At 40.6% G+C, this 23065-nt stretch overlaps 1 protein-coding gene across 2 annotated transcripts in view; it reads right to left on the minus strand.

Annotated features, from left to right (window-relative positions):
* Positions 1-23065, minus strand: part of RECK (reversion inducing cysteine rich protein with kazal motifs) — a 66339-nt gene that overhangs the window by 35120 nt on the left and 8154 nt on the right. For both annotated transcript variants that reach the window (XR_008746706.1, XM_055801043.1), the window contains exons 3-6: positions 19806-19880; positions 15558-15594; positions 7521-7606; positions 5440-5487 (exon numbers count right to left, since the gene is read on the minus strand). Coding sequence is in view for 1 of the 2 variants with exons in the window: in XM_055801043.1 (XP_055657018.1) it covers positions 5440-5487; positions 7521-7606; positions 15558-15594; positions 19806-19880 (246 nt within the window). In the remaining variant the exon portion in view is untranslated. The remainder of the gene's footprint in view (positions 1-5439; positions 5488-7520; positions 7607-15557; positions 15595-19805; positions 19881-23065) is intronic.

Consider the following 23065-nt stretch of genomic DNA (forward strand, 5'->3'; position numbering starts at 1 on the left):
TGTGACAGCAACTCGCCACGTCCCATGAACCTGCAGCGCCTGTAGCCACCACAGAACACAGTGCTAGCAAGGGGCTGACTGATCTTTGTGTAGCTCTGGGTAACTGCTCGCTTTCCAAAAAGTACAGGTACACATGTGGGGAGCATAGCTACACAGATGTAAGAGAATCTTAAAAAAAATAAAATTAATGTGTAGCCACCTGCTCATAAATCAAGCCGATAACCGCATTAAAGAGTCGGTCTGATTTCAGTTACTAATCTTAACTTCATTACAGAACACAGGATTAATGCCCATCTCCAGTACAGCAGCACTCATATTTAAGAAATCAGCAGCTTTTTGACCCACTCAAGCGTCCTTCTGAATCTGCTAGGGCACTGGCAGAAAAGAAAGAGAAAACAAAGCAAAAGATAAACCAGAGATATAGGTAAGGAAAAGCAAAACCAAACAAATCCCATAAAAAACAGAAGAGCAGAAATTGGATTTTCTCTTTAAAGGAAGAACTAAATCATCAAAATCTGGGAAAATGAGGATTAAAAGGCAATACTGTCCACACATGAGTCTGACAGGCCATTTTCAGCTTGTGAATAAACATGTTAAGTGAGCAAAGATGGCAATATTTGAATTTATAAAATACAAACATGATATTTTACTTGTGCATTAATCTAATCTTTCAGACTCTTTTTTTTAAAACCAAATGTTGCTGGAATTGGTGATTAAAGCCAATACGACTAAACACAGAAGGAATGGAAAGCAGCAGGCAGACACAGGCAACACAACTGTGTATGCCTTCAAGAAAACAGTCACAAAGATCTTTTGATGTTACGGAAATTGAAAAAGGCAACTGAAGTTTATCCAGCACAAACATTGTCCAGTGTTCTTCATCAGAAGCTCCCTGAAGAAAGATTTTAGCCAGTACTGCAGGACCTAACTGGTTTCGCTCTTTTTGGAGCTCATCAGCTGCAGGTAACGGCTCAAAACCCAAAATGCATGCACACAAACAGAGCAGAACATTTGCTAAAGGAAGAAGTCTTCTGCATTAGAAGGCATGCTTGTGTATTACAAGCGCACTTTCTCTAAATGGCCACCGCCTGCGCCTTGAATGAAAAGCGACAGTGAAATTGTTCTTTCATACCAGAAATTAAGAGTATTTTGCTAAAAAATCAATTATTTTCCTTCCTAAAAATTATCATGATATCAGTATTCTGCTAGCTCTGGCAGAAAAATAAGTTTAGTACTGTTGTCTTGGGCAACCTAACCCTGTCAAATACTTGAATATAGGTCCTATCCAATTAAGGCCATCTTAATTTAGAAGCATTACATATAGTTAACAAACACACTAGGAAACAAAATGCTTCACTCCTTGCAATGAAAGTCCTGTTAATCTCTCCTTGAGTTCATTTAATCTTCCAATTTATCAACAGAAGATAAAGTCAGAAGGTAACATACTAAGGTTTAGTGGAATCAGCTGAAGTTTCAAATGATGGTGCACATCTGTTAAAAACTTTAAAAACTTGCAGTAATTAACAAGTAAGGCCAAGATTTTCCTCAATTATGTAAACCAGTAAAGAAGTGGGAACACTTGCACAGTAAGGTAGAACAAAATCACTGGAACTTAAATTCTGGCAAGATAGCTGAGTATTCTACCAACTTTCTTTGAACAGAATAGAATTGAGACAAAAAGCACCAGCAGGCAAGATGAAAAAAATCCTGGCTACAACGTGCGGTATATGGTCAGAGTCGACCCTGAATTTCTTTAGTAGTACTTCCACAGGCCACACATGGCCACGTGCCTTAGAGTTCACTAAAACTGTTTTGGAACCTTTTCCTAAACGATGGCCTAAATAGCTCCTTGAGTTATAATCTATTGCTTCCAAATAATCTGCACAAACAATTAGATAAGAAGTAAAAACTGCTGGCTGCATTTTTCAGAAGGGGTAACTAGTAGCCAGCACTCACTAAAACCTCAGCACAAAGCAGGATCATAAGACCCTAGGAGATAAACCAAGCCAATACGGTAGCACAGCGCATACTTCTCTGAATCCCTACTGCAGCACTGGAAGCTGCAGGCACTGCATCTGAAGTTTCAGTTTTTAAAAACTGTAAGCAAACAAAGTCAGATTAAGCTAAATAGTGTTCAAATCTGAGAGAGCAAAAATACCTTTGAACAGCCCCGAGACATCAGATGGCTTTACTACTGTGTGTCAAAAACAGTTTTAAGAGCAGAAGCTAAATAACTGGCAGATGTTACTAGTGCTCTGCTGCAGCAAAGCTCCCGTAATACCAGTTAACTACAGAAGTCTGAATGTCTTTCTTAGTACATGAAATAAGACCTGGAGTTCTTAATGTGCAGAGAGGTGAACTCACAGAATACAGTGCAGAGGCTCAAGAGCTGCAATCTGGCAGAAATGTTAGTAATACACTTTCCATGCACAGAAAAAAGAAGTGTGACCTTAAATGCAATAATAAAGCTTTTACAGCTTACTTCAAGCTTTATAAACTATTTTCAGTTACTCCTCCAAGCATGTAATCCATGTGTTCTTTTCAACGAATGAACCTCAACTTTACACAAAACTTTTTAAAATAGGAAAATCAGAAAATCCTACATACAATCCATTCTCCACTTCTTTTTTTCTTCTTCCTTTGACTATTACCTACCTTCTTTTTAGAGGAAGATGAACAGGACAGCAGAAAGCTGGAAGAAGTAGTGAAAGATAAAGAGTTGAGACACATAGAACTAGAGAAAAATGAAGATGACAAAATGAGTATCTGAGAAGCAGATGGGGAAAAAGGACTACCAGAATAAAATTTTTTGGAAGAAGGCAAATAAAGTACGTTTCAGTAATACTCAAAAATACTCAACAAGTTGTGTTAAATTTTTAAATTTCTGTATGCAATGGTACTTGAAAATAAAAGTTTAAGAGGATACACAATCTTCAATGCACTGGTCAAAACCGAATAGTTTATGACAATATAAATAATTTCTAAAATGTAGTAAAATTTCCAGATTAGAGGAATCACAACTTCATAAATATTTACAGTAACAGTAATTCAGAAACATACGCTCAGCAGAAAAAGCATCTTCAATTAGTCTTGTTAAAAGATGGCACATCAATGCTAAAGTTATTCTCCTACTGTACAACCTGAGACTCCGCTTCGCGACTTCAGACTTGGTCACACCTCCTGCCTGGGGTTTGGGGGAGGGGGTTTCACTGCCTGAATCCTCTGCCCTGCCCTCAAAGACTTACCTCATTCTTCATGCTCACTAATTTAGTGGGAAGCTGAAAGGTAACTCCTGAAGTTGCCTCCCTAATCTCAAAAGATTACAGAGAAGTACTATGCACAGTTCAGTAAATTATTTTAAGAAGCTTGGGAAAATCCTCCTGGGAATCCTTATATGAATATGTAAGCAAGCTACGAAAGTTGGTGAGCTATGAGAGTGTTCACAAAAAGGTATTATATACTTTCATATTCTTAATTCAGCTAGGTTTTACTTACATGTCATATACTTATATATTCAATGCCTCAATAACAGGCTTGAGAGCTGATAAAACAATCACTATGATCTATATTGTAAATTAGTTTTCAAATTGTATGTCATTTTTAGTGAATGAAGCATGAACTCTTAAAACACAATGGCAAACACAGAATGTATGACATCGAATGTATGCAAATCACAGCCTGCTCCTGATCTTCTCTCACATCTTTCAGTTTAAACTAACCACTTCCTCAACTTCTTCCCCAGCCGATCCAACCAAATACAAAGTATGGTACCAGTCACAGACACAGAAGCTACTCACAGACTACAGAAGGAGCAGGGCACATTCACCAAGGTAGCAAGAAAAAAATTTGTTTTTAAAAAAAGGAGAAAGAATGACTAGGGTGTGAAAAAGCACAGGTTCCCTCCAGAAGTATTTTTTGGAATCTCCTAACTTAGGGAAAACTTCCTGGACTTGTATATAACCAATGGTCTCGAGAGCATTGTAAGTGCTATTTCTCATGAGTACCTGTAAGCCTAGGCACATAGGAAAAAACACTGTCATACAAAATTCTGTAATAACTAACGATCTACTATGTCATAATTAATTTCTGTCCCTAACACAGTATCTGTATCTACTACTCCTAGTGCTCATTAAAAAAGTTCTCTTTCCTTTTTCACCTGCCAGAAGACTGATTCCTTCTTCCATCATTTTTCAACCTCTCCTTCTCTTTTAGTGTTGCCCAGGCAGGAAGAGTTAAGGTTTTCTGTACATTCACAGCAAGATCACTCTTGAGTAAGAGGGACCCACTGCAAAATTCCAGAAAAAACCTGGAAAAACACAATCTAGAAAAACTAAATAAGATGACCACCACCATTTCGTAGTCATTCTTTAATCTCTTACCTTTCCTCTCCCGTTCTCCTTCAACCCATATTGGCCAACTTCCTATAGCAATGCAGAAATTCAGAAAAAAAGAAGGAAACAGACCAGCACAGTAGAGGAGAAGCTTACAGATGTTGACAGTATAGCATATCACAGCATGAGAGGAGACAGAACTACTTAAAATGAAATTTCATTTTTAGACAACAAGCTATGGTAACTTCAACAGTCAAGGGTCTAGGAAAATATTCCGTAGATTGTTTAGATAAATGGACGGGGTGGGGGGAGGAATTTTATGTTTTCTGGAAAAACAGGAAACCTGCTATGCTTCTGCCCAAATCAAGAGAACACAGAATTGCCTGATATCCTCAACTGTTGATTATGAGCAGAATTTATACAGGACTACCTAACTCAGGGTAGGAGGAAATGAGATGAAAGGCGGGGAGGAGGAATCTGGCTTTTAATTAAGAAACAGATTGAAAAAAAGGAAGTCCTAGCAGAGCAACATTTCTACAAACTGCGTTAAAAATAATACAGGTAAAGGCAGATTTCTGAGAACTTCCTGATGATTAAGAGCATAACAGTAAAAATAATTGCAAGCATTAACAGTATCACTGATGCTACAAAAAATTATTCATTTGAAATTACTTAAATTAGGATAGAATACTTAAAAGTTTATTCTTTCCTGAGTTTATTTCTTTAGGTCATTTTTAAGCTGACCCTCCCACTAAAGAAGCTGAAAGGTTTCTGATGGAACAAATTCTCAAAATGAATGTCAACTTTCATCAGAACTCCTATGAAACAAATGTTTTTGGAATCCATGTCTCCATTTTGAAAGCTGCATCTTTTTCATTCAAATTAAGATATATGCAAATCTAAAAAAAGGTCTTTTTTACAGAGAACTATACTTCCACCAAAACTGTAGAGAGAGGTAAGCTACATTTGGATGAAAATGAGTATATCCAGAAATATGACTATAAGGAGACTGGACTTTCGCTTTTCTACAGGGTATCTTTCACAGAATTTATGAAATAGCTGATTTTTAGTAAGATATATCCAGACACATATACACATACACACATACCTCATATTCCTTCCTGCAGACCTTTAAGACATCAGTCTTTGCAGAAGCCTGAAAGACAAATAAGTTTCTCCATTTTAAGTAGAAGACAGTAAAATCATGTTGCAAAATAAAGACAATTCTACCTTTATACTAACTGTGATAATCATGGATTCATGATCTATTTAAATGGTCCTTTTTACATGTAAAACTTTAAGAAAAAAGCAGAAACCATGACTGCCCATACTACATTTAATTAAAAAACAAACCCTTGTTTTTCTGCCCCAAGTTCATTGATACTGGAAGTACACAAAGCAACTTTGTTTTTATAAGGTCTACCAGATAGAGCAGAATACAAGAAATTTATTTAGGAAATGGAAGAACTTGAAGGTAAAAATCTCATCCTGCATGCTCAGTACCACTTACGTCCCTTTCTCCCTTCTCTGCCCTCTTGTGCACAGTCTTGCAGTTCCTATTGTCGAAGCGAGTTGCACATACTCTCCCTTCAAACTGCAGATCAGTTTTTTTCTGCAGAGCAACTCTTGCTCCCTTTTCACATAACTGATACTCTGAGTTAATTACTATTATTACTACTAACATCAGCTATTCTCCCCTGTAGTAATTTAAAATACCAGGGTAAAGTCTGACCTTGGACCTACCATTTCACCACCTTCAAAATGCCTCCAAACCCCCCTCGAGTTCCAAAAATCAAAATTAATTCCTAACATTTCCCATTATCCCTAACTTTTGGCAAGAATCTATATTTTAGTTTAAATGAAAATAATATGAAATGTATCAACCCAAGTGGGCTGAAGTACAAACTACAGCAAGGATTCTGAGACAGCAGTGTGCAATCGGGCAATACAGCACCTGATTCTGAGAACAATGAGAAACGATTCATAGGACACTGCAATAAACAGAATTAGTTTTATCAAGTCTGCAAAAATAAAACATTAGGATAAATTTGAAAATTTTGCTAAAAAATACATTTAGGAACAGATGTGTGTATCTTCTTTTCAGAAGATCCAAAGTACACAGTTTGTTTACTTGCTCCTCATCTCTTCCACACTACTCAGTTTGTGTACTTACTGCTCATCTCTTGTCAAACATTTTAAAATACATGCTTTTAGGTGAAGGTAGCATCTTTTGGTGTTTTTTTGCATGACAACTTGCAGTAAGCTGCTGGTCCAAGTATGTCTGTGCTCCAGAATAGAGTTACAAGGATGATGATAAATATATGCTCTTTGACTGTGAAGATGTTTTTAAGGTCACAAGTATGTGTTTGGGAAAAAAATAAAACCACAAAATGCTTCACAGATTTTTAATAAAAAGGCCATTGCTAAACTTACGTACTATGCTTATAATTGTCACTTGACAAAACCCAGTGATACAGTTAACACCAAAACCAATTTTCATCCACCTGATGAATAAAAACCTTTTCGAAGAGGCATAAAAATGTATTTTGTGGTTACAACCCTATCTTGCATCACTAACATTACACCGCAAAAAAAGGAGAGCTTAGTAACAGCCACGTTGCCTTCCACTCAGCACTGTTGTTCTAAAATAACTTTCATGTAGAGATTGTGACCAAAAAAATAATCAAGAAATTAAGTTTAGTATAACCAAAAAGAACTTCAGCATCTTTATGGATTCAATCAGTTACTATGAAGTAGTAGGAAGGCACGGTACCCCTAAGGTCTTAAAACGCCTTCGTCAGGCTCACGGAGCCACAGCAAGCTGCCTAGTCCTACAGCACAGCTGAAAATACATACCCCAGAAATCCTCCCGCGTCCCCAAACTCACGATTTTTTTTTGTTTTTAACTAGGTGCTCATCTCAGTAGACTTGAACTTTCACTTTTTTGCTGAAAATTAACTTTAAAAACATAAATTTTTTCATGTTTTGGAATTCTGTTGCTGGCATTTATCACCAGTAGTACCTTCTGGGAAGTATCTAGGCTTATTTTGCAATTTTGAAAGGAATTTATGTGGTAATTTGATTTTGACATAAAAAATGCATTAAGCCTGAAGTTCACAAATGCTAATACATAAATGAATTCAACATGAATTTTTTATTAACCACAGAAAAACAATTAGAAGGCCTTACCTGTTTACATGCTTGGCGACATTCCACAGTAATAGCTAGCTCACAGCAACCTAATCCAACCCACCCATCAGACTTCTTCAAAACTCCTTTGAAAATAAATGACAGTACATATTACATTTGAAAGAGAAACTATGCCATCATTTTCCCTTCCCCACAAGTCAATTACTTTTCAAATTTGATAATCCCATTCTCATTCAAGAAGGCCATTTACAGATTCCATTTTTATTGGAATTTATGAAGTCATTCCAAACCAACTTTAAGCAAGGAAAGAGCAAGTCTGTACCTTGAAAAATACTGAACTTGGCAATTATAAAGTACTTTCTATACACTGAGTTTAAACATGCTTTACACACACTATTTTATATGTTCACTGGAAGTTACCAGAGTTTGATAATTTATCTAATCTGAAATATAAGCCAACAGAGAAAGACCTCATTAAAATCAACACTGCCTCCTACAGACACATCCTCATGTTGGTTTCAATATCATAATTTTCTACCAACTGAATGCAAAATGTGTTTCTTACTTTTTCTTCAAGCTCCCTGTACTGGTTTTGCTCAGGATGGAGTTAAACTTCTCCACAGAGGCTGCTGTGGGGCTGTGGTTTGATCTGTGCTGGGAGCAGCGCTGATAACACAGGGATGTTCTCGTTATTGCTGGGTGGTGCTTACACTGAGCCAAGGGCTCCTCTGCTCCCCACCCGCCCCACCGCGAGCAGCTGGGGGGCACCAGGCGCTGGGAGGGGGCACGGCCGGGACAGCTGCCCCCCCTGACCGAGGGGTGTCCCAGGCCATGCGCCCTCATGCTCAGCATGTACAGCTGGGGGGCAGGGGTGGTGGTGGTGTGGTTGGCAGGGGCTGCCAAGGCTTGGGGACTGGCTGGCCAGCAGGCAGCTGGTGGCAAGTAATTGTTTTCTTTTGTGTCATCTGTTTTTATTTCTTGCTTTTTTTTGTTTTGTTTTTTCTTCCATTATTTAATTACAAACTGTCTTTATCTCAACCTGCAGGTCTTCTCACTTCTACCCTTCTTGTTCCCCTGCCTCTACCCCACTGGCAGGGGAGCGATCGCTGCCCACCAGGCTTAACCATGACACTACTTGAGTAGTTTATCCCCCCCAATTATCTTCAATAGAAGTTTCCCATGTCCCTGTTCCTCTTTTTCCATTTATTTCACTATTCCCATTATCCTCATTTCTTACCATAAAGTTACACAGAACAGCAAACTGCTGCCATAATTTGTTCCATCCTCTTGATCTATTCACAAAAACAGATTTTCTGATGTTCTCAAGACATCAGAAATCAAGTAAAAGAAGAATGCGTTCCTGTATCTATTTCTCACATAATTCAAAGATAGAAATGATTAAAGGGAAGGTTTAACCTATGCAGCTGCCCAGCAGCTGTGGGAAATTCATTATACCTTTTTCTTATCCAGCTCAAATGAACCGCTCATTTTTTGTCATGAATATTATAAAAATAAAGCAGTATTTTAGGACACGCACAAATTATATCCTTTATGTAGAAAAAAAGAAGTATGAAGTAAAATACTCAACCACTTAATTTAAGAAAATGCTCTTAAGCCTAGTAGAAATGCCTATTCAGAAAAGTCACATGGGATGTCCAGCTTTAAAAAAAGGGACATGAAAGAGCTAGGAGTGAAACCAGTAAGCTTAAATGCAAATACTAAGAAAATACTGGAAATAAGGTCATTAGAAATCATTGCAATCAATGGAAAAAAATCACAAGTAGGTATTGATCATGAACAAAACTGCCTTTAAAATACACTTTGTCATCTTTACAAGCACAGGTGGCATAGAAAGTCTTACTAGTATCAGCCTTTCACAACATTCTGATGGGCAAATTAAGAAAACACACCAACAGTGAATTTGTACTGGAGAAGGAGGAGAAAAATCTTCACCTAAATTAACATATTTCCCCAGAAAATTACACTATTAATTACATTTATTAAAAGGCAAGTCAAAACCTTACTGCTTGACACAAGGTAGCAGGATGGTGCAGCAGGTGGAGGGAGCAGCGAGGCAAGGTGAAAAACAGCTTCCCACGCAGCCTGCAGCCTGCCAGTGTGACATGGCCACATGTCGCCTGAAGGGTCCAGACTTGGAGGCACTGCAGGCCAGCCAGGTACTGGTCTTCTTGGAGACTGTCCAAATCCTCTTTACATCTATTCAGAGTATTGGCTCACCTCTCCAGCCCAAACTAATTCAAAGCAGCTGTGAAGGCCACGAACAACTGCAAATTCAGCTCACTTTCCACTCCCATAATTGGGGTATGGAATCAGTTTTTCAGAGACTAAGCATCTTTTTGAAAGCACCAGAGAGACGGCTGTTGTATAACAATCAATAGTTTGTAATCAATGTTCAAAAATTCAGCATCTGATGCACAATTTAAAACTAATTCCAAAAGTAAATGCACGTCTGCATGGAAGTCATGCACATACGTTTAACTATGTATGTACAGTTAATTGCCAAATCAACTACTCACTACATCCTATTTCAGGTCTAGCTCTTGTTTCTGCGTAACTTTCATATGTGAAGCTATACAGAGACTCAATCAGAACAGTAACGTTTGGTAGAATATTTATTACAAGGATTGATATTGTAATGTGTAAGCAATCTAAAAAACATAAAATATCATGTGCAATATGAAAACAAGATTTCTGCAATAAACAGCTACATCCAGGAGAAACACATCATAAATACAGCTGTACAGCTTTGGGGGCAATGTCGCCACTCAATAGGCACCAGTGATTCCAGCATCCGTTGATTTTGTGCAATACAGAGTCTGTGATTTTCAGGCATACTTTTACTGGAACTAAACTGTGCTAAAAGAATGAAGCAAGCTACAAATACATGCCAAATTAAGAGTGCTGATAAGTTTCAGCCATATTATTTTCTTAGCAAGTGGCCCTCTTCCCAGGTTATTTACGAGAAGCAGACAAGCTTTTGGAGAAAAAACTGATGTCACATCCTCAAAAAAACTGAACCGCAGTTTTAATACAGCAAACTTGTAAATTCATTTTCCAGTCAAGGTAATTAAAGCACATGTATTTCTAGATGAAAACACACCTTCAGTGCACAACTAACTGATTGGCATCCATTGTTCTGATTATTCACCAAATTAACTGATCTAAGTATGATATAGATCCCTGAACTATAAAAAAATCATCTAGTTGCATAACACAGGCTCTTGTCCCACATCTCCAGAAAGTTTCCAGAAGCCACATCACATTAGCGAGATGATTAACAACACGCACACACCTTTCATCCTTATATTTTACTGTGGTCTCCACAAGAGTACTGAAGTCAGAAACAGATATAAGAAGTTGCATAAACGTGAAAAATGAGAATGTCACCTCTAAAACATTTATTTTGTGATGAGACAAACATTCTGCATTCTGAAAATGTCTGAGAAATGCTGAATCACTGTGATCCTGAGGAAACTGGGGAGGAAAACAAAAAGGAAGATGGAAAAAAAAACATTAAAAAACAACTAGGTTTCTCATGTTCAAGAGCTGTATGTGTCAAGAAGGGTGCAAGTCAGAATTTTCTTGTCTCTTTGAAGTTTTCTACAGTCTGCTTACAGAAAATGATACAGCTTAAAATTGGAACATAGTTATCATCTGGAATTATAGGTTGCTGGGTTTGCTCTCTGTCCCCCCATCCCCAGCTGGGGGTCCCTCAAGCATCTTTAGTAAGCAGTTTCTTGAAGGGTATTATGGGTGCGTGGTCATAAACTTTAATTTCCTAGACAAGTCCCAAAAAATAATGCATGTTCTGTAGGCCTACTGTATTTAATAAACAAACTCTGAAAAATTAATGATACTTGTTTTCAGAAAACATGGAAAAATAATTTTCTTTCGGACAATACTTACATTCCTGAATACCTAGTCTTAAGTAGTTAAGGCTTACAACACTGCCTTGGCAGAAACAATAAATAAAGACTTACAGTGTTTTGTGAGGATGAGACATAAAAGAAAGTTAATAGAAGACCATCATAATGGGTTTAAGGAAGTGGAAACAAATGTGAAATAGAACGGTAGCTCAAGCGGTAGCTGTGAGAATATTAACATTTTAAGGTAGCTACTGCGATGACGTTACAATCAAACTTGTAGCGAATCAAACCATTTCAAAATTTTAACACAGATCAGTAATGCCAAGTTGCTGTGGGGAAGGAATGGAAGAAAAGAAAACACAAAATATAATGAAAATACACAAAAAGCACATAATTCGCTGCTTGATACATCCAAGTCATTTGGGACTCTGCCTTATATGTTGTGTTATGATAAAATGCCATTGAAACCCATATGCAAAACAGGTTTCCACCTGCATTCTTAACTAAATTGCCAGGCATGTCATAGAGCCGTTAAGAAAGAAAGAAACTACCGAAGTCTGTTTATCCAGTCAATATTCTGCAGCTGTCCATGACAACGCTGGTGTTGGGGGGGCTGTATACAGTTTCATCAGTGTGTGCGCATCTGCACATGTGTGTATGAACACACTTTGTGGATGCTGTACTATGAAAAATCTGAGATGCTGATCCAGTAAAATCTCAGTTTGTGGCCCCATTCTAAATTGTTATGAAATACTTCCTGTACTGAGGGTAGGTGTCGGGGAGAAAAATCAGAAAGAAAACCACAGAATCGCTGTGGTCAGAAGGAACCTCTGGAGATTGTTTAGTCCAACCTCCTTGCTCAAAGCAAGGTCAGCTAGAGCAAACTGCCTGAGACCATGCCCAATAAGGTTTTGAATACCTCCACAGATGGAGACTCCCAAACCTCTCTGAGCAACCTCTTCCACGGTTCAATGATACTTCGAGTAAAAAAGTTTTTTTTCTTATGTTTAAATGGAAGTTACTGTTATTCAATCAGTACTCACTGCCTCTTGGGATACCACTGAGATACCACATTTTGAGTTATCACTGGACACCACTGAGAAGGGCATGGCTCCATCTTCTTTACATGCTTCCATCAGATAATTAGACATCCATAAGATTCACCCCCATCAGCTTTCTCCTCTTGTCAATGGTAACAGGCTCTCTCAGCCTGTCCTCACAGATGTCCCAGCCCCTTATTCATCTTAAATGTCTCTTTGCTGGACTTGCTCCAGTGTGTTCATAGCTTTCTTGTACTGAGACACTCAGAACTGGACACAGTATCCCTGATGCAGTCTCATCAATGCTGAGCAGAGGGGAAGGATCACCTCCCTTGACCTGCTGGCAACATTCTCCCTAATGCAGCCTGGGTGCTGTTGGCCTTTGCTGGGCCACATTCCACTCGCTGTCCACCAGAATCCCCATGTATGTTTCTACAAAGCTGCTTTCCAGCTGGCCAGCCTCCTGTGTGCTGTGGAGCATGGGCTGTCACCAAGCACAGGACTTTGCATTTCTTTTTTTTTGGAACTTCATGAGGTTCCTGTCTGGCCACTTCTCCATCTTGCCAACATCCCTCTGAGTAGCAGCACAACTATCTGGTCTAGCAGCCTCTCCTCCCAGTTCTGTATCACCTGAAAATACACTGAGGGTGCACCCTGTCCCATCATTAATGATGTTAAACAGGACTAGACCCAGCATCAGCCCCTGGAACCCTGGCCTCCAGCTGGACTCTGTGCTGCTGATTGCAAACCTGTGAGCCCAACAGTTCAGCCAGTTTTCAGCCCACCTCCACTATCCACTTATCCAGCCCATGCCTCATCAGTTTGTCTATACAGATGTTATAAAAAACAGTGCTGAAAGCCTTACTAAATTGAGACAGACAACGTCCAATGCTTTCCTATCATCTAACAAGCCAGTCGTCTCATCATGGAGGCTTACGGGGTTGGTTAAAGCATGATTTCCCCTTCATAAATCCATGCTGACTGTAACCAATCACTTTCTTGTCCATGACATGTCTGGAAACTGTTTGCAGGAGGATCTGCTCCATTACCTTCCCAGGGTTTGAGGTGAGACCGACCAGCCTGTAGCTCCCCAGGTCCTCCTTGCCCTTCCTACCTACAGGCAGGAGTGACATTCACTTTCTCCCAGTCCTCAGCATCCTCTCTCAACAACCATGACCTTTCAAACAATATTGAGAGTGACCTTGCAATGATGTTAGTCAGCGTGTAAGGCCATCCAGCAGGTCTCACAGACTGGTGTTCAGTTTGCTTAAATATTAGCTAACCTGATCCTCCTCCTCCACACGCAGGTCTTCCTTGCTCTGGACTTTACTGCTGGTCTCAGGGATCTGGCATTCCTGAAGGCTTACCTTACCAGTAAAGACTGAGGCAAAAGCGGCCATGGCCTTTTCAGTGTCACCTGTCACCAGGTTTCCTGCCCATTCAGCACCAGGCTCTCGTTCCTGCTAGCCTTCCTTTTGCTGCTGATGCAGTTAAAGAAACAGGGGATCTTTCTGGCTGTCCTTCACACACCTCACCAGGATCAAGTCCTGATGGACTCTGACTTTTCTAACTCCATCACATATGTAACTGGAGCTTGGACAAGGTGATCCCTGAAAACCAACCAGCTCTCTTGTATCCCTCTTCTCTCCAGGGCCATATCCCATGGGATTCTTCCAAGCAGATTGCCTGTGCCCTTCTGTGTTGTCTCTTCAAAAGGTACCAGAGTGATTATAGTTGCCCATGAGCATCAGCACCTGTGAACACTAGACTTCTGCCAGCTGTACAAAGGTGGCCTCCTCTGCCACTGCTTCCTGATGCAGCAGCCTGCACCTGACACCCACAGCACCACCCAGGCTGGGCCACTCACTGACACGCTGGCATACCTGCACTACGCCACTCGCAGGCCCGTGTGCTGCTCCCCGCCGGCTCATCATCAATCCCCAGGCAGAGCTCCACACGTGCCAGTTACACTCTTGCACAGAGGGCAGCTCCCCGCCCCACACCCCCCACTCCCCCCCACCCCTCCACTTCCAGACCAGTCGTTCCCGTACCTGCCCATCACAGCCCTCCCGCTATGGGACCCTCCTGCCATGTCCCTGCAACCCCAATAACACTGCAGCCCTGTAACTGCCCACAGACTCTCATGCCTCCTGCTTGTCCCCAATGCTGGGCGCTGGCATGTGGGCACCGCAGGGGCAGGCGGCTGCACCGACTCCACAGAAAGGGAGTAAGAGCTTCCCCTATAATGCTGTCCTGTACACACACCGCTCACGTACAAAATCCTACAGTGCACAGAATCACTGGAGAATGCTCAAAAGAATGTTAAAAATGCCTCATGTCAAAGAAGGAGAAAACAGTAACAACTTCACGTGCATGAAGAATGAAAAGCAACTGGCTTCGTGCAGGTACAAAGTTCAGGATACAAGCTCAGGATACTACAGGAAGATTTCATTTTTATCACAGGACTAAACTACAATTTACACCACCACTGAAGAAGTTATTGTTTCCGTAATTCAAGAGGACAGTAGAACTCTACCATGAAGGCACTGAAGAGGCCTCACACCAGTTTAGAAAGTACAGGCAGACAATTTGGGAGTAGTGGCTAATGTCCTTTAAGGTTCCCTCCTTTTAATTTAACAGTCCTATCTTGTGATTTATGCTTTAACTTTCTAAATCAAGTTTCTAAATCTACCAAGCAGTTTGCTTCTTGATCTGAGCCTCTGCACTTCTAAATTGTCTAGCTCTTGCTATTTCCCCGTTACTCAGGGTTTTTTTCAAAATTATACTGCATCTAGAGCAAAGTTGCAATAGTCCATGGTTTTATAGATCAGGCTGAAGTATACTGAAACTAAAAATAATAGAAGACCTCCAAAGAACTTTTGATATTTCTTGAATGTGTCAACAGAAGCACACATTTAATCATACAAACATATTAAACATGTTCTAACCAGGAAAAGAAAGGAAGTGTTAAAAAAATGCACAGGCACCCCAGTTCAGACTAAAGGAAACTAGACACCAAATACAGTTTATAATGGAAGCATACTGAAAGTTAAATTATCATTAAGTCTATAGGTGCAGGTGGTAGACAACATCAAAACGTGCATATGTGAAAAAGCAACACAATTCAGTATTAAAGTAGTACTTCTTACCTGGCAAAGAAGAATTTATGCAACCCCACACTTCTCCCTGAAAAGTAAAATGCAATTAAGCAAAAGTAACTCCACAGAATAAGAGAGTTTCTAGCAGACACAAAACAGTACTTTCAGTGTTTTGGCCCTGTTTTTTAAAAATCTTATTGGAAAAAAATGCTTTTATTTAAAACATCTTTTGAAGAAGTGCTACATGATAGAAGTACCACTTGCTTTGACAGGAAGGCTGCCATCTACAGAGTGTGGTGTCAATAGCAGAACATACTGTCATCATCTGGAATATGCTAGCTAGCCAACTTTCTCCACCAGTGTTTAGAGAACTAATAGCAACGGTTTAGACAAAGAAAAAGATTTATGTAGGACCAAGACCTGTAGAGAAGTTTATTGCCCTAGCACTCCTTTCCACCAGCTTAAAAAAACCCCACCCAAACAACACATAACAACCACACACAAAACAAAAGAAAGAGGGTTTGAGGTACCCCAGAAACTACAGAAATGTAGCTTCAGGGAAAGATAGATACACAGAAGAAAAAGTTGTAGAAGTGAAGTTTACCAACATGAAAAGTTACAACAGGGATCTGTTGGGTTCACCCCAAATGCAAAGCGCTGCTGGTCCTAAGCACAGGACCTGCTAAATGCACCTAGGTGGCTGATGGTATTAGGCAGAAGAATTCTGTAAATGTGTCTTTTTTGTTTGTGGCACAATTCTGTAAATGTTTTGGTGTTTGGGTTTTTTTTGACAGAAAAAGAAGAAAAAGGTGACGAGCTTACCAAAGAGTTGCTGTCCCTATCTTTGTCATTACTGTTACTACCAAGACTACTAGACAAGCTGATAACAGGGGATTCTTTACACTGGGGCTAGTACAAAAAAATTTCAGGTCAGACACTGGTCTACCACAGGTAAAATTATGTTACTCACCCAATAAAATTACAAATGTCCTGGAAGAAGGTGGTTTAGCCAGCAGAGGAAGAACTCCATCTAAGGCAAAAATTTTAGTTCAACTGTCAGAAGTACATATCGCAGTTACAGTGGGTGCCCTGCGTTAGAAGCCTGAAGTATTAAAAGCTATAGGAGTTCCTATATGCTGCGTGTTAGATGTTTAACATCCTACAAATGGAGTCTTACACTTGGACAATATGATCACAGTATAGTATTAAAAAGACAAGAGTACAGAAAAGCCTTGAAGGATGACATGTATTTTAGTACAATGTCATTGAATTCAGTATTTTTTAAGCAAACACTAGGAAAACCCCAATTAGATGAAATCAGAGGAAAATTCTGCAGAGAATAAGGCAGTAAGCGACAAGTCTTAAGGGGTGTTTTAAGTTTACGTGGCAAGGTTTTTGTAGTGGGAGGGCTACTGGGGTGGCTGTGTGAAGAAGATGTCAGAAGATGCCAGAAGCTGCCCCAGTGTCTGATGCAGGCAGTACCAGCTGGCTCCAAGATGGACCGAGCCCATCAGCGATGCTGGTAGCACCTCTGGGATAAGACATTTAAGAAAAGGTAAAAGCTGCTGTGCAACAGCAGCTGGAAGAGAGGAGTAAGAGAATCTGAGAGAGACAGCCCTGCAGACACCAAGGCCAGTGCAGTAGGATGGGGAGGAGGTGCTCCAGGCACTGGCACAGCACACGGTGAAGACCACGGTGAAGCAGGCTGTCCCCCTCAGCCCATGGAGGACCATGGCACAGCAGATATCCACCTGCCCTGGTGTGGGGTCCTTGACAAGCCGCAGTGTGGCTGTGCCCTGAAGGAAGCTGCAGCCTGTAGAGAGCTGACAGGCCCTGGGGAGAGCAGCCCACGTTGGAGCAGGTTATAGCAGGACCCATGACCCCGTGGAGAGGAGCCCAGGCTGGAGCAGGTTTCCTGGCAGGACTTGCAGCCCCACAGGAGACCACACCAGAGCAGGCTGTTCCTGAAGGACTGCACCCTGTAGGAGGGACCCATGCTGGAGCAGTTTGTGAAGAACCATAGCCCACAGGAAGGAGCCACATTGAAGAAGTTCATGGAGGACTGTCGCCCATGGGAAGGGACCCCAGGCTGGAGCAGTAGAAGAGCACGAGGAGGAAGGAGCAGCAGAGACAATGTGCGATGAACTGACCACAGCCCCCATTCCCCGGCCCCCTGCGCTGCTCCAGAGGGGATGAGGCAGAGAAACCAGGAGCAAAGCTGAGCCCGAGAAGCAGCAGCACCTTGATTGGCAACAAATTAAGTTAATTTCCCTGAGTTGAGTCTGTTTTGCCCCTGACAGTGATCCGTGATTGATCCCTCCCTGTCCTTATCTCAACCCACAAGAAGCCTTTCATGCTATTTTCTCTCCCCTGTCCAGCTGAGGAAGGGAAGTGATAGAGCAGCTTGGTAGCACCTGGGCATGCAGCCAAGGTCAACCAAGGGGCCTTAAATGAAAAGAGCGTTGAACATATTCTTTAAAACAAAAGGTTTGATTCAATCACATTGAGACAGCAAGCCTTACTGTCATGCAGTGATTCTCTCATCACAGGAATTTATAACTTGAGACTAAAGTTGCAATGGATCTGTATCTAATGATCTAAGATGGTCCTCTCCTCCTTATCTGTGGGTGTTTCCCACTTAGATAAGTCAAAGTCAGCTCAAAAAAAAAAAAAAAGGGCCAAGAGCTGCTACTTTCCACCATTGATTCCATTTACTTCCTTCAATTCATGAGAAGGTTAATGGTTGGACTCAATCTTACAGGTCCTTTCCGATCTAAATTACTCTATGATTACATGATAAAGTCACCTCTTGTGTTGGCAGGTACTGTATTACCTGATACCAGGCAATACCCTTTCTATCATATTACCTGAAGGAACACAGATGACACAATGTCTGTAACGAGTACTCCAGTAAACAGACCACCTGATTAAATTCAAAACCTATCTGCTCATCTTTGGAATGTCACTAGAACCCTGCTCCAACAAAAGACAGGTGGTATCTGAAAACAGGAAATATGGTATTAAGTTGAAATGTTAACTATTTTAGATCTAGTGTCTTTTATAAAAGTTTATAAATATTACCAGCTCAGGCATATTAATTTAAGATACACACTGTACAGTAGACTTGCCATTTATAAAGATGGTAATCGGGGTTAAAAAAAAACAACAGTATCATTGTGTCAATCATTTTCCCCCTTTCAGATACTCTCCAATCCTGTCTTCTAAAAATGTACTGCTTTACTATACAGATAGATCCTACTCTTCCTGTCAGGGAATAAAAGATGAAAACCATTACCAAAACAAATGCTATTCACCACTTTGATATGTTTTCACGCCACAGGTTTTACTCATACCATCAGCCATCTATAATTTTCCAAGACCTTAGAGCTTATGACCCATAGAAACAAAACATTGAAACAACATACTTTTGACACTCAGGAGGAAAGAATCTATAAGCAAACACACTCTTGCAAAGTTGCCTATAAAATGTTATTCTCAGATGTACTACTCCTACATATTGCCCATTTGAGCTGAGTTTATGTTTTAGGTTAGCTGGAAACAGTGTTGGTACTGTATAGAAGTAACAAAAATCACAAGAAGAAAGCAAATCTTTCTGACAGCGAATTTGTTGAGATATTCTAAGCTGCCAAGAGATAAGACTCCAGAATTTACAATCTGAATGACAGTGCTTATCTCTCCCCCAGTTAGATCATCGCTGACAGGGAACACATTACATTATACAATTTTTTAGTGATACACTTCTAGGAAACCATAATCTTACTTATCCAATAAAAGCATTATTTCAGTTTGTCAGATACAGCCAGAAACGACTCAGAGCAGCTATGAGGGTCTCCTCGCCTTAGCCCAATCAAGAACTCACAGCTTTGTCCCATACACAAGCTGGAACACATGATCTTATTTAAGTCACTGTCATCAATAACCAAGTGACAATCACCCAACACAAATTTTTAGAACATAGGTCAGATTTTCATTGCATTTCATAGCTTACACAACCAGGATACCTAACAAAATTGTCAAGTCCACCTTATTTCAAGTAGTGTAACATATGAAGGCTTCACACACACACAAAAAATTTTAAAAAATCCTACTTTGAGGATCAAATTTCATTATAATAATTTTTCTAGTTCTCATAACAAGAAAAAGCTTGAAGACAAACACACGTTTTACCTGCTCAAAACTCACTCAGTAAATAAAATACAAGTAATTTTTTGCAAGCAAAATTTATTAATATAAAATTAGCTGTTATGTTTTATTTAATTAAATATTAGCAAGCCTTACCATTGATTCTGGACAATACTCAGGTGCTCGCTGCAGTAAGTGCTTCAAACGGGAATCACTTTTAGAAGACAAAATCTGTTAGAAACAAAACACACCTTAAACCATGTAGAATGTAGCTACACATAGAATACTTTTGTCAATTAATTTAATGTCTTTTTAGTTTCACTACTATCTACCTTTTGACAACTTTGGCTAACAGTTAATATGTAAACAATGAAAGTTAAGATTTTCTTTTATGTATCTATAGCCTTTCAAATACGTTGCACTTTTTTATGAATAAAGGATTTTTATATTTTGAACTGAATGAGAATTCCCTCAAACACTTCAATCAAAAAGTTTCTATTGAATAGGCAGTGTGAAAAACATTTGATACGCGGGGCAGAAATCCTCTGTATTATACAACTCTACTTACCTACCCTCCTGCTATCTTACATGACCTCAGGCAACTGAACTCCTCTCAAAGAACCCTGAAACAAGTAATTTGACGAACAAAACCTAGACTAGTTAAAGAGACTACCAAAATTAACTGGGGATTGAGTACTACCCACAGCACAGCAAGATCAAGTTAAGCACCACCTAAGCACACTGAACGTCCAGAAGTCCATGAGACTGGATGGGATGCAACTGAGGACCCTGAGGAGTGAGTCACTGTCACTGTCCTTACAGGGCAGCTTTGCTACCTTTTCTGAAAGGCCATGGTGATTGGATGAGGTTCCTGATGACTGAAAAAAGACAAACATCATACCCATTAGAAAGACAAGAAGGATAATCCAGGGAATTACAGGCTGTTCAGCATAACCTCACCCTGCAGGAATACTGTGGGACAAATCCTTGCAGAAGCAGTTTCAGGGCACATGAAAGACAAGAAGGTGACTGGGAACAGCCAGTACAGGCATACCAAGGGCAAGTTTACCATGTCAGCTTTCCACAACAATAAGACTGGTTTAGTAAAAAGGTAGAGAACAGTGTATGTTGCCTACCTTGACTTTAAAAAGGTTTTTTGCATGGTCTCCCCACCATATCTTTAGAGCCAAACTGGTGAAACATGGATGGGATGGGTGGGCTACAAGGCGGGCAACAAACTGCCTGGACAGCAGGTTCAAAGATTACCAGTCAGCCGTCCAATGTCTTCTAAGTGTTGGCTACCTAGAAGCAGTATAATATAAGAGCCAAACCAATACTATAAATGGCTTTACTAACAAGCTGGACAACGGGACAGAAAAAAATCCTCAGCAGATACACAGAGGAGCCTAAACTGGGAGCTGTCATCAATATCCCCAAGGGTGGAGCTGCCACTCAGCTAGGTTTCAATGGGCTGTAGCAATGCACTGACAAGAAACTCAAGCAGTTCAACAAAGGCAAACCAGAATCTTCCAGCTGAAATGGAATAAACTCACGCATGCCAGTAAAGGCTGGGTGCTCACTGTCCAGAAACCAGCCTTGGAGAAAAGGGCATTGGGTTCTGGTGGATGGTCAGTTGAAGGTGGGCCAGCTGCGAGGCAGCCCTGCAGGCTAACAGCATACTGCCCTTCGTTAGCAACAGCACTGCCAGCGGGTTAAAGGAAGATGACCATTCTCTTCATTAGGCACTGCTGAGGCCACATCTGCAACATCAAACCCATCCCTGTGCCATCCCTTGTGCAAGGAACATTACTGATGAACTGCAGAGTCCAGCAGAAGGCCACTAAAGGTGCTGGGCTTGACAACATACCCACACAGGCCAAGGTGAAAGAATCTGTTCAAACTGAAGAAGGGTTAAGAGGGAGCAGGGGGGGATCTCAAGTCCTGTCTTCCAGTACCTGCAGACAGATTACAGGAAAAGAGAAGTCAGACTGTTCTCGGAGTTTCACAGTGGAAGGATTAGCGGCAAAAGTAACGAGTTGCAGCAAGGGAAATGCTGACTGGATGCAAAGGGAAAAAAAAAACATCTTCACCATGAGAGTAGTTCAGTGCTGGAACAGATTCCCCAGAGAGCCCATCCTTGAGGATATTCAGAACTTGACTAACGAGATCCTGATCAACCTGGCTCAATTCTGAAGCTAGTACCTCTCTGAGCCGGAGGTTAGATAAAATGATTCTTCCAACTTAAATTATTCTGCACAGCTACACTTGGGAAGAAATCTTACCTTACCTTATTGACTTCCATACACAATTCTGAATCATGTAAATTTATCTTTTTTTCCCCAGGTGCCCTTCAGACCATTTTGTAGCATTGCTCATCTCATTTCCTTAAAACAGTAGCAGTATTTTCAGAGTTTATTACATGATGACTTTACCTCATCAATCATTTTGGTGGTGTTTTTATTTTGGTTTTGTTTTTTAAAGTTTCACGGAAGTGTTAACACAAATTGAGTCTCAGCACACTTCAAATTGTTTCCTTGTCCCACATTAATCATATTTTGACTCCTTGTTCCTTTAGCAGTCCAACCAAGTAAAACAACTGGAAATTATAGGAATAACTCAAACACAGATGCATTTCAGATCTCTCAGGAGAAACACAGTACAGTTCTAAATTTGCAACATGACAAACTCAGGGAAAGAAAAGCAGGAAAACAATAGTACTGGTTTCAGAAATGAGAGCAAGAAAAGAACTGCAGTAGTATTTGGGGTCTTCTGGGGTTATAGAATAAAATAATTCAGGTTGGAAGGGGTATCAGAAGATCATTTATTTCATTCTCCTGCTTACAGCAGGGTCAACTACAAGGCCAGACCATATTCCTCAAGGCTTTATCCAGTCAGGTTGTGAAAACACCTGGGAATGGAGAATGCACGGCCTCTCTGTTTTCATGGTGGAAAAGTTCATTCTCATAACCAGCTGGAACTCTCTAGTATCAATTTATGACTGCTCTCTCTTGTCCTGCCTTCTGAGCAATCTTATTTCACATATCGGAAGGCTGCTCTGAGGTGCTCCTTCTTCCCCAGGCTAAAGGCAGCTCCCTCAGCCTCCCCAGGGAGGGCACATGCTACAGCCCAAATCACCCCGGTGACTCTCTGCTAGCTTGTTCCAGTTAACTGATGTCTTTCTTGTAACAAAACTGAACACGGTATTCTAGATGCCATTAGCAAGTGCTGACTCAATGGGGAGAATCATTTCTCCAGAGCAACTGGCTATGCCACTGTTAATACTGCCCAGGATGCCTCCTGTAGTGTTGGGGCACACTGCTGGCTCACGCTCAGCTTGCTGTCTGTATACCAGTACCCTGGGTCCCTTTTCAGCAAATCTGCTCCCTAGCAAATCAATCTCCAACTCATATTGTTGC

This window comes from Falco peregrinus, chromosome 3 (genome assembly GCF_023634155.1).
Source record: "Falco peregrinus isolate bFalPer1 chromosome 3, bFalPer1.pri, whole genome shotgun sequence".
NCBI classification, from domain to species: Eukaryota; Metazoa; Chordata; class Aves; order Falconiformes; family Falconidae; genus Falco; species Falco peregrinus.